This window comes from Myripristis murdjan, chromosome 6, assembly GCF_902150065.1.
Source record: "Myripristis murdjan chromosome 6, fMyrMur1.1, whole genome shotgun sequence".
In the NCBI taxonomy this organism is placed as follows: Eukaryota; Metazoa; Chordata; class Actinopteri; order Holocentriformes; family Holocentridae; genus Myripristis; species Myripristis murdjan.
The window spans coordinates 4,388,615-4,404,692 of NC_043985.1; the positions used below are offsets into that span (position 1 = coordinate 4,388,615).

Sequence of the window (16,078 nt, forward strand, 5' to 3'; positions counted from 1 at the left end):
TGAAGCCACCAAATTATTTTCAGCAGGTCCAAAATCCTTCCTCTAACCTTAACCTGAGAAAACCCACGCCTAAACTTAACCATCACTAACCGGCTGAAGAGTGTTGGTTGTTCTATAATCTACCTTTGTTTTTTCATCATATGCATTGTTATGTAGTGTATGCATTTTTTATGTGTTGTATTGTTCTGTGTTTTTCTGAGAGGACTGCAGTGGAAATGAGTCATTGACTTTATTGTGTTTTTATCCTCTATTGTTATTTAAATGTATGTGCTGGGATCCTTCTGGAGCAAAATGTGCATGTATTTATTTCAACTTTCAGATAAATTCAGTCCAATCCAACTGTGGTTGCTCCAAAACTATTGGTATAAAATTGTAGATCTGGTGGTCTCTGTGTCTGCAGTTCAGTAGTATGATGCCCTTTCAAGTTATTAATTTCACAAGAAATTCCATTATTCAGTTAGTTAGTATCCAGCATATATGACACCTTCATGACAGCACAACACCATTACAACGCAGTGATGGCAGCACTAATAGATTCTTCCATTTGTGACAAATAGACTTAAGTCAGAAAGTGATGCTTTCAGTGACTTGGACCCAGTGTAACTCTGTGCACATACACATACATTTGCCCTTGTTCCTCTGCAGGACGGCTGCACGGCTTTGCATGCGGCGGTTGGTGCAGGACACATGGACTCGCTGCGTCTCCTCCTCTGCCACCCAGTCCAGCATGACCCTGCTGTGACCCTGGACTCTGACACCCTGACACTACCCGCCACCTTGCTCAACCAGGCCAACACAGACGGGTGGACGGCAGCACACATGGCTGCTGCCCGGGGCCTCAAGGTGACAACGACACATCCACCATAATGTGATATATGTCATCAGGGTTATCGGGCGGACACCTCCCAACACATTACACATGAATCCAGACGGCTCGTTGCATCCCAGAACCGCCCTCCTCCACGCCTGCTCTCTATACTGATCAGGCTGACTGTACTGTACATTCATCTACACCACACTGACGCTGCACCTGCACTGTAGTCCACTCTGTCTCACCCACTAATGTCCGTCCTTGCCATCAATCTCAGCAGCAGCGGCTCTAATGGAACGGCTGACCTCGCTGGCTTGAAACAGCCCTCTCAGCTCAGATTAATGCAGGCGACAGCCAGGCTAGACTGGACTGGTTGCTGGACTGGGTGCATGACCGGAATTTAAATGAAGTCCACCCACTGCTACATGTATTCAGAACAAGATTGTGTATCGTGTAAATGTAAGGTTGGATGTGCATGCCCACTGATGTGTGTATACACTGTACATGTGCACGTGTGTGTACTTATCACACCACTGTAATGCACATGCTGACATCGCACCCTGACACATACAACCATTTCTTTGAAAGAGGATTTTTGACTTTTCCTTTGATTGTTTATCTGTGTGTGTGTGGTGTGTGTGTGTGGTGTGTGTAGGAGTGTCTGGAGGTACTGTGCAGCCACACTGAACAGGACATTGAGAGGAGGGATAAGTGTAATCGTACCATTCATGATGTGGCGACCGACGACTGCAAAGACCTGCTGGAAAACCTGCGTGAGTGGCCACTTCTGTGTGTGTGTGTGTGTGTGTGTGTGTGTGTGTGTGTGTGTGTGTGTGTGTGTGTGTGTGTGTGTGTGTATGCGTGCGTGTTTGAGATTTTCCTGGAACAGTGCACAAAGCAATTGATCATTTCCCTGTTTTGGAATTGCATTCAACTAACGGTATTATCCATCTGTTCAATTCATTTTAATTTGGCAAAAGTTTAATCAAGTAATAATTCTTTAAATTTATGATTAGGAATTGTAATTTCCGAAAAGAGTCTGCATGGAACTCAGAATGGAATGACTGATAATCTATGAAAGCTAAAAATCCATTTAATAAAACTATCTATTACCCCACAATATGTCTGCTCTTCCTTGTTGGTAGAACAGGCAATGTGCTGTAATTCAAGATCAAGTTTGTTCAATGTACTGTCATGGCAGTGTAATGTTCTAATATCATATCAAGAGACATTAATTGCAGTATAGAATAATGTTCAACTATTAAGTATTACATCATTATTACGGGTGGGGGGTGGGGTATATTCGATTGTTTGATTCAGTTTTCTTCAATCACATAAGAGAATATTTCCTGTTAAGTGACAAAGAAATTAATGTTATTACACACATTTCCCTTCCTGTTTCCCCTCTTCCTTCTCAATCCCTCTTCTCTTTCTCCACCTCTCCCTTCTTTCCTCCATCTGTCCTTCTGGCCTCCCTCCTACTTTCCTTCAACTTTCTTCCATGCATCCCTTCTCTTTCCTCCTTCCTTTTTTTCTTCCTCCTTCCCTCCATCTTTCCATCTTTACCTCCAGACTCCTACAGGGTCCTGGTGCGTCTCCAGTGTTCCGGTGGAGGAGGAGGTACAGAGTCCATGTGTCCAGTGGAGGCACTGGAAGAGGAGGCGGAGGGCGGTGCCAGCAGTCTGCTGGTGCTGGGCAGGGTGTGTGTGGACCGGACGACGCGCTGGGCTCAGCTGGGCATTGCTCTCGGCCAGGCCCTCACCTCCCACCTCCAGCTCCTCTGCAGAGACTCTCAGCAGGCCAGGGAGGAGGCGCAGCACCCCCTGCTTGGCCTCAGCCCTGCCAGCGTTGCCTCTGTCCTCATCGGTGAGGAGTTAGACCTTTTTTTTCTCTTTATAACTGTGACATCAGTGTGGTTTGCATTGTCTGCAGCACTTGACAGCATATTCTAGATCAGGGGTGGGCAACCATGTGCCATGGAGAGGCGAGAGGCTGCAGGTTTTCTTTCCAACCAAAAACTCCAGCAGCTGATTTCACTGATTAGTCCCTGTTCTCTGCTTGAAGGTGAGGTCATCAGTGAAATCACCAGGTGGAGCTTTTGGTTGGAAAGAAAACCTGCAGCCTCTCAGCTCTCCATGGCACATGGTTACCCACCCCTGTTCTAGATGAACTACTGGCTACATGCACAGGTTTGAAAGAGACTAAAGTGCCACAGATTATCTGTGGCACTTTTGAGGATGGGAATGAATGCCCCCACTGTGTGATCATTAATGACACAAAATTGGACCTTCTTTTTACAATTTGTCTCCACAAATTGAACAACAGTATCAAGATGCACATATGATGTGACACTTAAAGATTTCGCATAGAAAGGTTATTTACCCTTAGCCCCAGGGTAAACACTAAGTCTGATGTGTGGCTGCAACCAGGTTGAAGGACTCAGTGACATTTAAAAATGCTTTAGAGGTGTGGTTTGTAGTGTCATCAATATAGAAATTAAAATCACCTGCAATAATTAGTTTATCATAATCAAGAACAAGAAGAAAGAAATTCCTATGTCAAAAACATTGAATTCATTTTTTATTAAACCTTTGAAACCTGAATGGATAGCAGATTTCTAGGCTGCATTCAGACGCCATTCACAAGGATTTAACCCTTTGAAACATGAAAAAAATCAGCTTGATTTCTTTCTCTTTCAAAAACATGAGGAAAAGGCCATGAGCAACAAAACATGACATGAAAATTTGCAAGAAATTTAAAAGGTTACAAGAAAATGACCTGGAAATTAGCTTACAGTAAAAAAGAACAAAATAAAAAAGAATGACCTGAAATTGCAAAGAAAAAAGTATCATTATTTAAAATTATGTTTAAAAAAAATCTTTTTAGCTCATTTCTTGTTTTTTTTTTGTTTTGTTTTGTTTTGTTTTGGTTTCAGAACATTTTCTTTTTTGTTGTTTAATTTCAGGTTATTTTCTTTGTCTTTGTTTTTTTGTTTTCCCTCTTTTTCTGCTAATTTCCGTGTCATTTTCTTTTAACTTTCAGGCCTAATTGGTTGCTAAGTTTTGGGCCACATCTTGCTAAGCTGCTCATTGCCTTTTCCCCATTTTTTTGAAAGAATACATGGTCACAAGAATACACGTCATGCACACGTGACCTTCCCTCTCCATTTCCTCCCTCGACTTTCTTTCCTTGTTTCCTTGCAGCCCTCACTCCCTCCCTCCTAGGCAGAGTTCCTCCTCTCAGCAGGGCAGACAGTTGTAGAGTCTTCGTCTCACAGGGGACAGAGAGCACAGATGGTAGCGCTTGTCTTTTGAACAGCCCATGTTTTTATATATATATATATATATATATTTATTTATATATATACTTGGAGGCTTCAGCTGCTGTGCCTAGCTTTTTCATGCACCTACTCAATTATTTTGGCTCGGTATTCACTGAGTGGAGCTGAGCTGTGATAAGGAGTAGGATTGGGAGAGGCAAGATGGCTGGAGTCCCATTCCCTCTTCTTGCTGTCTCTCTCGATTTCCTAAATACCAGCTACCCTGCCAGCACCTGTCTGAGTAAGTCAGGCTAAACTTCCTAATCAATAGACTACAGTGTATTGTGGCCTTTATGGTGGCAGGAGCTAGCCTTTGGCAGACATATTGGAGGTCCTAAGCTCTATCTGTGAAGACCTGTCTGTGTCTCTGAAGGTGGGACTCGGCCGCCTCAACACAGTTTGAGACAAGACACTTTCCTGTGCCACAGTAACCTAAAAATTGAAATGATTTATTGACACTACTCACTTTTATGCTTAATGCTACTGAATGGATGTAACCAAATTATGATGCAGCTGCAAGGCCTGTAATTAGTCAGGTGCAGTGCTACTTCTGTAATGATAGCAGGGACCAGAGGCTCATTTGCTGACTAATTGCCCGGGCCTTTCACAGTTGATTTCTTGTTTTAGTTGTTAAAGTTATTCTTTGGAACGTGTGTGTGTGTGTGTGTGTGTGTGTGTGTTCTTTCCCTGTCCTGTCCCTGAAACCTGCAATAACTGTATATTTGGTTATGAAGGCTATTTCTATCAATCTGAGGACAAAAAGTGTGGATGTATGGCTGTTTCTCACTTGTACAAGCAACATGTTTGGGGTTAGAACCAGGGTTTAGGGACAGTTCCGATTAGTGTTGTGTACAGCATGTGTGTATGACTGTGCGTGTGTTTGTGTGTGTGTTTGTGGCACAAGGCATTGTGTTAGGAGGGGTGGGGTGGATGTGTGCGTCTTGTTTGTCTGAGTCCCAGACTGATAAAAAAGAAATCGATGTCCTCTGCCTCAAACTCCAAGGACCTACCCTCTCTCTCTCTCTCTCTCTCTCTCTCTCTTTCTTAGTCTCTCTCATGCTCTCACTCTCCTGCTCTTTTGTCTCTTTCTATCTCTATATCACACATTTCTTATCTCAGTCTGTCTGTCTTGTACACATTGTGTGTGTGTGTGTGTGTGTGTATGTGTGTTGGGTGGGGGGTTATCCAGGGTGGAGGGGAGTGATGAAATAAAGGAGCAGGCATGGAGTGATGCATAATGGATGAGATGGGATGAAGGGAGGCTAGGATGATACCAATTTAGGAGAATTGTCTGCTTTCTGTGTCAATTGTGATCAAACTGCAGACATACAGACACTCTGTGGTGTCTGGCTGTTTGTGTGTTTGTGTCTGCCTACATGTCTGATTTTCTTGAGTGTGCCTGTGTTGCTATAGATTTTCGTTGTGTGTGCACATATGTTAAATATATTCCGGTTGGTGGAGGCTTATATGCCAATTGTCTGGTATTTTTGATCATAGGCAGCCCTCACGGGAATAGAATATTTATCCTACTCGGGGCTTGCAAATGTACTGCAGACATTTTTCTCATCTGTTACACAGAGAATTGTGTGTAAATTATTAGCAAATTAGTGTATTTTAAAAAGAATACAATTCTCTGTCAGCCAGTTATTTAAACGACTTAAATTCACATAGCTAGAAAGTTATGGAGAAAACTGGGACTTCTGCAATAGCTGCTGTTTTTTTGTCTTCTACTGGTACAAAATGCAGCCACCCGGCTGTTTACCAAAACTAACCGTAGGTCCCGTATCACTCCAAGTCTTCCCTCCCTCAACTGGCTTCCTTTCAGGTTTAGAATAAACTTTATGATTCTGCTGATTACACAAGGCTCTGAACTGCTGGTCCCCTATTCCAGCAGCTGGCCACTTAGATCTTCTCATCTTAGACTTTTATCTCTTCCACATTCCAGTTGGAAAACACAAGGAAATCATGCATGGCATGCATGCATGCATGTCCGATCTGCAGGATCCATTGGTTGTTTTAAAACAGTGCCTTCTTAGCTATGCCTTTTTATAAGGCTGTATCACTATTTATATGTTTGTTGCTTTATTTTTTCACTGATTTCAAACTGTTTTTATGTTTCTGTTTGACTTAGTGTATGCATTAATTCATGGCTTTGTTTTTGTGAAGTGCTTTGGAACTGTTGGTTTTCAAAACTGCAAAGAATATAGAGCTATTATTATAATCATTATCTATCCACAGGGAATTGGACCTCTAACCCTGGTAGTTTTAGTTTATCTGTCTTTGAATGTGATTGTGTTGTAGTGCAATAACTCTTGCTGTTTGTCTTTGTGTTTGGTTCCAGGAGACACGGTGTGGTTGCCAGGGCAGGAGCTGCCTTTATCCCCCTGGGACCTGGTCAGAAAGCCTCTCAGCCAGCGCATTACCGTCCGTCTCAAAGGTAGAAACCCGGCAACCAGTGTCAGTCCATTTGGCAGTGTTGATGTGAATTTTGACAGATTTCCCACTTCACTGACCAGTACCTGCTGATCACACACTTTAACACCATTTGGATGCAGCTATAGCATGGCTGGTCCCAGTGGGAATCAAACCCCTGACATGCTTTACCTGTTGAGCCACACAGGGTATCAAGAATGTGAAAATATGGGGGAAAAAATCATACATAACCAAAATTTTCCAAAATACATATTTGACCCCTAAATAAGGAACACTACAGTCATTTAGAATTTTTTAAGTGTTGCATGAAGCATTTTAATATCAATGAATCATAATTACATCCATTTTGAGACATAAGTGTAATTATCATCTTTAAATTACACTGCATTTGATATCAGAATTGCAAGAAAATTTAATGAATTGCTTTATGGCACAAAACAGGGAGAGGGTGCTGGACAGAGCAGAAACTTCAGATTTTCTGGCAAAAACAAATGGTGGAGGGAGTGAAAAGCTGACGGAGAAACCACTTTTAACACATTAATCTTTATTAGTAAAGACAGAGAAAATCTTTGAAGCCACAACAACATCCAAGAAGCAGGGGTTTATGGGAAATGGGGTTTTAATATTGTGAAACACTTACACCAAATACTGCTTGGCTGAGATGGAGGCATGCAGTCTTCTCCATTTATTTAAAGTACTTATACCAAAGTTTCCCAATGTCCTTGATAATTATACATAATTATATAATAATAATATGACATATGATGATTACAAGGCTGCATGTTGCACCTTAAGGAATTGGTTGTAATGTGATATAATGATCTCATATGTCTTGAATTAGGCATAACACTGCTACAGTCAATGTCAGACCTGGGACTAGAAGTGTTTTGGATATGAAACACCAGAATTATTCCCCAGATGCAGCTCTTGTAATCATTATAGAAGAACCACAGCAGCGTAGCGCCACACAGCACAATCTAGCTCCTAGAGATATTGGAGTAATATTTCTCACTCTAGTGCTGCTCCCTCCATCCCTTGAATCGCTTTGTCTGCTGTGTCTCTCCCCTTGTTGAGTCAGGAGATAGTGAACAGTCATCCAGCGCCATCAGGCTCGCTCTCCGCCGTCCTCGCCCCTCTTTGTACCAGTCCACCCCTCTCCTCTCTGAGTCCGTATGCATCTCTCACTCATTTTCTCTCCATTGTGCCGTGTTTCTTTCAAAAATGGATCCGAAGTGAGTGGGTATGCATTTGCGCCGTGGTCTTGAGTGTGCATTTGTGTGTGCAAAATCCTGACTCAGAGGTCTGTATCGACCCACCCGTCCATCCACCCACCATCAGCCTGCTGGCACTGAGCCATGAAACATCCAGCGTTTCAGCCGTAGCCCTCTGCTTTTCTGACCGTCTCTGTGCAGCACTCAGACACTTCAGGAACAAATAAATCACTGAGCCCTGTAACAGCTGTAAAACATTATTCATGGCAGATCTTTACCATCATACATTAAATTTCATCATTGAGCATTAGGGTTTTGAGTGTTTCTTTGTGTATACCTACATCTTCATAAAGCAAATTGGAAAATGGCCTTCTACTGCTGCAGTTTATCCTTCTTATTGATATAAAACATTACAAAGTTAGTGTGCAGTATCCACACTGATTACACACTTAATTCTGATAAATTGGGAATATCTTCATAGTACTTGGATTTTACACTGTGTCTATCTCACAGTGTTACTCAGGATCAGACCTGTGATAGAGGATAGTCAGGATAGTCTCTCAAACCACAAGGGCATCTTGTGGTTCATACTTGTGAGATTTAAATAAAGAGTTAAAGCATCTTATGGTTGTTGACACCGAGCATGTAAAGCCTAGCGGATTTGTGGGTTTATTTGTGCAAATTGTGTGTGCGTTGACAGGTCTGTCTGATTCGTGTCTGGATGAGCTGGCACTCGAATCCCTCCTCCCCCTGCCGCTGCTGCACAACTACGTCCGCCTGGTATAGACACACACACACACACACACACAGACACATGCACACATGCAAACACACACAAAATAGTGCGAGGGATCGAGGGATTAGGTGAGTAAGACGTGGCAAATAGGAGGGAAGCTAGACAACTGCAGCAGAGCGAGAGATGAGTAAAGAAAAGGCAGAGAGGAGGGAGAATAGGTGATGGACAGATGAAAGGAAACGGTAAGAAATAGAGAGAAAGAAGGAAAATGAAGGCACTTGCACATTTTGCTTATGTTGTAGAGCCCCCTGCTGGCTGTGTCTTGTGCTAGCCCAGGGGGAGGCAACCATGTGCCATAGTGAGCAGAGAGGCTGCAGGTTTTCATTCCAGCCAAAAACTCCACCAGATGATTTCACTGATCTGTTCCTCCGCTCTGTTAGAGCTCATCAGTGAAATCAGCTGGTGGAGGTTTTGGTTGGAATGAAAACCTGCAGCCTCTCTGCTCACTGTGGCACATGGTTGCCTACCCCTGTGCTAGCCTGATTTATCTTCAAATTTCATTGCAAACTGCATAAACAAATACAAGACAGCATAGTTACAAAAAACAGTGACAGCACACACAATGAAATAAAAAAATAAGAGATGCAGCCACATTTATCAACTACTTATGGCCTGCCTTTGACACCCCTCATATTTGGATTTGGATATTTGGACTAGATCAACAATATTACATGTAATTACCAGCAAGGAGCTCACAGTTCAGAGGTCACAGCACCTTGATCAAACTGTAGTTGATCTCCATCACTGCTCAGAGGAGTAAATTATTCAGTCTTGGAGGTAGAGGTTGTTCTCGCTATCACTTGTTTGCTTGTCAGTTGTTTCATTTACACATTAATTTTATCCATCCACTGTTTCCCTCTCTGTATCCAGGTGGAACAGTATGGGAACCTCATCTTCCACGGGCTGGAGGACAGCTGCCAGGTCTATATAGCCAATCTGATCGCTCGCTGTATCAAGGTATGCACATTAGTGCACCAGACTCCAGTTTGGTTTCTGGAAAAGTCCAGAAGTCGGACTGGAAACAGAAGACCCAAATTTCCAATTGTGCCATTTCTTCATGTTGATCATTACAGTTTTGCTTCATTTTCTACCATAGAATTTGTAAGGTTAGTGAGGATGTCCCCTTCTTTAAGTAAATCATTTTGTTGGGACTTTGTTGGCACACACAGAGAACATTTGTCACAGACCATTTGTTAGTGTTGTCATGAAAATAAGCATCAGCAAAGTACATGATCAAACAATGCTGACTTATCAGCGTCAAATGATAAAATGAAAAATCAGACATAGAAATGGCAAATCAGATTTAACTTTTAGATGTACAACCTATGTCAGGCTGACACCTGTGTGCTATCTGGGAAGAAATTGTTACAAATGGTTAAGTTATAATAAAAAATAAAAAAATAAAAAATACCAGAAAGCCAAATCTGCTGATTTGAGCTTTATCTGCCAGCTTCCAAAAATGTTCCTCCATGACTTCTCCTTGACCCACTTTCTGTTCAAAAACATGTTTGTTTGATTTTCAAGCTCACACAAGGAAATGGTATTAATTACATCTGCAGCTTTCAATAGACAGCTTGTTGGCCTTCCCTTAAAACCCCCAAAATCCTTTTCTCACAGTGAATAATATTCATCTTGAGATAATTAATGTGTATAAACTGTGCATAAATATATATTTTTTCTTTTCTGTATTCACTTAATCCTGTGGTGTATTTTTCCTCAATACTGCTGAACATTTTTCAGGTGTTACTGTTGATTTTTGTACATCTAATGTACATATTATTATTGGAATGAAAAGGGCTTAATTTCAAACATCCTGCCCTCTTAGATTGCCATGATAAGCCTGGAAAAAAAAACCCTGTTTGCCCATTCAGAATCTCTGCTCCATTTCTGTCAGCGCATAGTAGTAGATTTCCTTTGTGTTTCCATGACAACCTGTTCCCTCCTTCCTTCTCTCTTCCTCCTGATTCTCTCCCCCCTCCCCGCCCAGTCCAAGCAGGAGGCGATGGGAGTCGGCTGTGACGTGGTGAAGGTGGAGGTGGAGGAGAGCCTGACCAAAGAGCAGCTGCTGGAGACTTTCATCAATTGCGGTACGCACGCGCACACACACACACACACACACACACACACACACACACACACACACACACAAAGGCACGTGCACATACTGATGGAAAGACAGATGCAGGTACACACAGTCCTGTCTGTAGCAACAAAGTGATTCTTGCGTGCGTGTGTGTGTGTGTGTGTGTGTGTGTGTGTTTGTTTCCCTCTCCCTGCTGGAAGGCTCAGGATGAACGTGCACTGTCTGGCCTACATTTGCTGTTGCGAGGGAAATTCCTTTTGATTTGTCCAAGGAAATAAAAGATTTGCATCCAGCAGGCTGAGGCTGTCAGATTATTACTGTGCTGGGTTCCTGCCCTGACTGTTCACTGATCCAATAAATGAATTTACTAGGGAAACATTAATTCAGTCCAGCATTAATGCAGTTGTCCATAATGGGATTTGATTTTGTACTATCTGAATACAATCTTATCATAAGATAGCTGTCATTGTCTGCTTTTGTGGCATTTCATCTTGCTTAATTTCCATCTTTATTGAATAGAGTTTTTTTTTTCCTTTTGTCTAACAGTGGTTTATTGAAACTTTACCCGGCGCATAGACTTTTGTTGTTAAAGACAGCTTGGTATTCAGGATTCCCTTTTTGACTAAAAGTGTCAGTCCATCAATTTCTGTCTCTACATAAATAGATTTACTCAAGTGATTCAGCTTTGATCAGTGTGGTCATCATGGGGTTAAATTATTAAGACATTCCTAGTAACGGGTTAGAATTTGAAGTCTCCCTCCCTGTCCTCCTCAGGCTTCCTGGTACCTGCAGGGGGGTCGGGGAACGGCGAGCCAGCGGGTCATACTGGTCACTGTGTGGTGGTTCTGCTGGAGGGACTGGAGAGGGCTTCCTCCCTGTCCAGCCTGCTTGGCGACCTCTGCCACAGTTTGGACAACAGGGGCTCGGGCTACCCGCTGGCCTTGCACAACGGTACCGCTCACCACACTGAGGCACTCACCCTGATAAAGGCTGCACCAGGGGTCCAGGACACATTCTAAATTTTAATACAGACTTCTAAGGAAGAATGACCAACGTAATGAATCTAAGCTATACGTCAGAGAACTTAGTGCCTGGAGAGGCTCTGGTTGCTGTAAATGATCCCCATAGTGTCTATTAACAGTCATGAGCAAGACACTGAACCCTCACTTGCTTTCTTATTGTAAGTTTGGTTCCTGTTTAAGGCAAATCTGATGTTAATCTTTTCTGGTCCTTTCTTCCTTCTATCCGATCTTCAGGTCCCCACCACTTCCAGGAAGGCAGCTTCCTGATCGGCACATTGTCCAAACCCCGCCTCCAGGGCTCAGAGCTCCGCCTTCAGCAGCATTTCCGCTGGGCGACGCTGCGATGGGACCAGGAGCCGCTGCATGGCCTGCTGGGAAGGCACCTCCGCAGGAAGCTGCTTCACAAGGTCAGTCAGGGGTTTATTTTTTGTTTTATTAGGACTTTGTCCATTTCTTTGTTTGTGATACCTCAGACATCACTGATCTGATTTTGACAGCACTTGACAACATGGTGTACCAATGTTCCAGTATTTTCAAAATTACACTTCTTGCCCGGCAGTGGCACTGCAGATACAGGTGTCTCATTTTGGAAGACAGCTGGCACAGTCTTGTTTTGTCCAGGATATTTTCTAAAAATTCTCCTGACTCAAGTCTTCTCAGTCTCCCCATCCCAATAATTAAATATATCACATGACCATTAATGCAGTAATTCAAGACTGCAGCACCTCAGTTAGAGCCTGTGCTTGTTATGGCCCTCATGCTTGACCACTTCTGTTTTGGACAGCGTTCATACTGCAGCCTCAGTCTACTGTCACCTTTAAACAGACAGAGCAATTAAACTGAAATATCTGAAGTATGAAATCCTCAGCAGACAAACTGTACAACAGCAGCTCTGTTTCTAAATTAGTTGAAGCATTTTTAAACAGAACACATGACGCTTCTCTTGCTCCTTCATCCCCTTGCTCTCCTCATTCACTTCATTGGTGCATCACACAGTAGGCATTGACAAAGCAGACATCTCTCTCTCCCTCCTCCAGATGGGGACAGGAGTTTGGGCGCCCGAGGGCATCATGGAGCGCTCAGTGTTGTGGGTGAGCCAGGTTTGGCAGCAGCTCAACGCCTGTCTGTCCCGTCTGGGAACCCATGAAGCTTTGCTGGGCCCCCAGCACTTCCTGTCCTGCCCCGTTGTTCCACACAACACGCAGGCCATTGTCAAGTGAGTCGTGTGTGTGTGTGTGTGTGTGTCTTTGCAGTAAGGTGCTCACAAGTAATTGTGAGAATGAATTTTTTGAGGAAGGGTGGCTCAGAAATGTATTTGTGTTTGTGCGTGTGTTCAAATGTATGTAAATCTGAAAATACCTGTGTGTGTGTGTGTGTGTGTGTGTGTGTGTGTGTGTGTGTGTGTGTGTGTGTGTGTGTGTGCGTGTGCGTGTGTGTGTAAAGGTGGCTGGCTCGGCTTTGGAACGCTGTAGTCGTCCCTCGTGTGGAGGAAGCCATTGTCTCCCGGGTAACAGCCAAGCGCTCCTCATCCTCCTCATCGCCGTCGTCCCAGCGACCGTCTCCTAGCAACCGCGGGCTGAGCACTGGCCAGCAGGCTGTGGTGAAAGCTGCCCTCAGCATCCTGGTCAACAAGGCCGTTCTGTTAGGCTGCCCCCTGCCTAGACATGGTGTGTGTGTGTGTGTGTGTGTGTGTGTGTGTGTGTGTGTGTGTACTAGATGTGTGAGGAGAGAGGGAGGCATCATTTTCTCCTCTCAGCAGTTGTTGTTTCAGCAGTGAGCTCGACACTGGAAATATACATGACAGTGAACATCCACATGTTGTTGACACACACACACACACACACACACACACACACACACACACACACACAACTGCACTGAATCAGAGACAGAGCGTCTTATCAACAGTGGTTTCAGTTTGATAATTGATAAGCAGTGTAGTAACTAAGCAACAGAGAAGATGAAAGGGTGAAAGAGAAAGATGCTGATGTTTGTCCCCTTCACCATCCTCAGAGGTCGACAGGTACCTGCTGGAGTTTCGGGGCGGGACCTTCCCTCTGTCAGCCATTGGATCCTGTAAAGAAAGCGGAGGCAGAGGAGGCAGGAAGGGGCGGGACAGTGGCATGTGGAGACGAGCCAATACCAGCCCTCGGAAGAAGGCAACCCCCTCCTCCAACTGGAGCTGCAGCGGCTCCCTGAGAGAGGGTGAGGTGGCTGCTCGGCCAGTGGACATGCTGTGTGTCTTGTCCACAAGGTGGCGCTGGTTAAAAGGGTTGGCAGTACCATGGGTGACCTTCAAAGAGCTAGTCCCTTGCTTTAGCCCAGTGGCTTTCAAGTTATGGGTCGCAAGATGACTAACATTTGTAGTATGCAAAATTATCATGATTGTAATTTCTGTTCACTTTTTTCTGTTTTCTTTTGAAATATTGAATAGTTTTAACATCCTCTGATTAATAATCAAATGAAACAACCTGCAACCCTTAATTAATCAGTTAATTACTAAATAGATTGATAAATTGGGGAAATTTGGGTGCAATGTTATAATAATACAGAGCACAGTAAAAGTAAGGAATCAGTAATAATTATAAAGCTATATTCATACAAATTTGTGATTGCAGGCTCTCTGTCCAACACTGATGTCCACCTAATCTCCAGTGGTAACGTCCAGAGGTCAGTGTGTTGTCCAATTGATTTGCTGTTATTATCTTTATCATGGCTCAAAATGTATGTTATACTGTATTGTAATAGTTACATCAAGCATACATGGGATATCTGTTTTGGGTGCCATATATATTTCTTCTTAAAAAAGTTATTTTTGTCATCAAACAATTAGTTATATTAGCTCATTTTTCACATGATGCGTGTCTCATTTTGAAGCAAACTTCAGTTTGATCAGTGTTGATCCATCATCAGCAGCTGTGTGGCAGGAGCAGGACGAGCAGTAGCAGCAGTGCTCCAGTAGAGGGCAGAAGGGTCTTACTGATGATGTTTGTGTGGCTGTTTAATCTAGAAACACACACACACACACACACACACACACACACACACACACACACACACTACACAATATGAGTATGTTCAGTTGATTGCATCAGGATGGCAGCAAGGCTTGTATGATAAGTACTGAAAGACTGGCGTACTGAATTTTGCCTGATAATAACAACATATATTAGCACTTGTTTATTTTCAAGAACAATATTTTCATCTGTTTGGTCTTCAGCCATGCCTTGAAAAGCCTCTTTTGAACATGTAAATGCAAATGTTCTTATATTGTGGTGTTTGTGTGTGTGTGTGTGTGTGTGTGTGTGTGTGTGTGTGTGTGTGTGTGTGTGTGTGTGTGTGTGTGTGGTTGCAGGGAGCCTTTAGGTCTGTCTCTCTTCTCTGATGATGAGACTGATCTGATCCGAGAACTACAGACCATGTGCTCCAGCAAGTCAGAGCCAGACATCAGCAAGGTACTGACTCTACACACACACACACACACACAGTCAATACAACACAGTGCATGGAACATGGAACCTGCACATGTTTTGTTTTGTTTTGTTTTGTTTAATCTTTGTTTATATCTTTGTAATCATATATTCTTTAACAGTTTGGCTCCCAGATAAAAATAAGCTTTTGCAGCTTTTACAGCCCATCATAAATTAAAATATCGATTGGTTTACAGACAAACACAAATTTAACCAAAACTTTTTCAGCACACAGTCCAGTACATGTAAATCTTATTTGTAGCTGCCAAATGCTCATAGGCTTTGAATCAAAGCCTGTAGATTTAAAGAAACAGTCTATCAGTATATACACAAGCATTTTACTACTTATGTTGATTAATTTGGTACTACTGTGTAATAATCAAAAAGGATTTTCTGCCGTATTCATGTAGGAGACATGCAAGACAAAAGCATGAAGCAGCGTTTTTACACCAGCTACCACAGCTTTCAGCTCTACTGTAAATGTTCTGCAAGCACAAGTGCTCTAATGTGCAGTGAGCCGCTCATTACTGACTAAGACGTCTTCACAGAATGAATCATGAGCTTGATTCCTCTGACATGACTTATTTTGTGTTATCTGTCTTCGTTACTGAAAACTGACTGAAGTCATAAAATCTTTGATATGACATATTGCTTTATTACATGCTAAATTAAATGAAATTAAATTACGAGCCTCCGCCAAAAACCAGGTCAGCGGGATAGCAACCACAGAAACATGTTAGCGTCCCACAGAAGAACTGTAACCTAAACCAATCCAGTCAGAGCACTGTTTACAGGAATACTGTCAAAACATCCCATCTTGCTAACCTGTTTTAGCTCACTGTTTGTTTACAGAAACAGAGAAGTAGCATATTTTGACATAAGTGGCACTAATCACTTAATTAGAAAAAAAAAACTGACTGGACTTCTTGACTG

The 16,078-nt window shown here is 42.9% G+C and overlaps 2 protein-coding genes across 4 annotated transcripts in view; one reads left to right on the forward strand and one right to left on the reverse strand.

Annotated features, from left to right (window-relative positions):
- The window catches only part of cttnbp2 (cortactin binding protein 2), an 84,546-nt gene that overhangs the window by 65,059 nt on the left and 3,409 nt on the right, over positions 1-16,078 (forward strand). For both annotated transcript variants that reach the window (XM_030053278.1, XM_030053279.1), the window contains exons 8-21: positions 646-843; positions 1,467-1,584; positions 2,384-2,677; positions 6,472-6,567; positions 8,475-8,554; positions 9,441-9,527; positions 10,558-10,657; positions 11,428-11,604; positions 11,910-12,082; positions 12,713-12,891; positions 13,119-13,342; positions 13,689-13,880; positions 14,294-14,345; positions 15,031-15,130. In XM_030053278.1, the coding sequence (XP_029909138.1) occupies positions 646-843; positions 1,467-1,584; positions 2,384-2,677; positions 6,472-6,567; positions 8,475-8,554; positions 9,441-9,527; positions 10,558-10,657; positions 11,428-11,604; positions 11,910-12,082; positions 12,713-12,891; positions 13,119-13,342; positions 13,689-13,880; positions 14,294-14,345; positions 15,031-15,130 (2,070 nt within the window). The remainder of the gene's footprint in view (positions 1-645; positions 844-1,466; positions 1,585-2,383; positions 2,678-6,471; positions 6,568-8,474; positions 8,555-9,440; positions 9,528-10,557; positions 10,658-11,427; positions 11,605-11,909; positions 12,083-12,712; positions 12,892-13,118; positions 13,343-13,688; positions 13,881-14,293; positions 14,346-15,030; positions 15,131-16,078) is intronic.
- cftr (CF transmembrane conductance regulator) overlaps positions 11,924-16,078 on the reverse strand; it is a 56,471-nt gene continuing 52,316 nt past the window's right edge. Inside the window, exon 28 of one of the 2 annotated variants that reach the window (XR_003928338.1) lies at positions 11,924-11,934. The gene's annotated coding sequence lies outside the window, so the exon portion shown is untranslated. Of the gene's footprint in view, positions 11,935-13,073; positions 13,104-16,078 lie in introns of those variants that run through there. The other variant, XM_030053281.1, reaches the window with a different exon arrangement.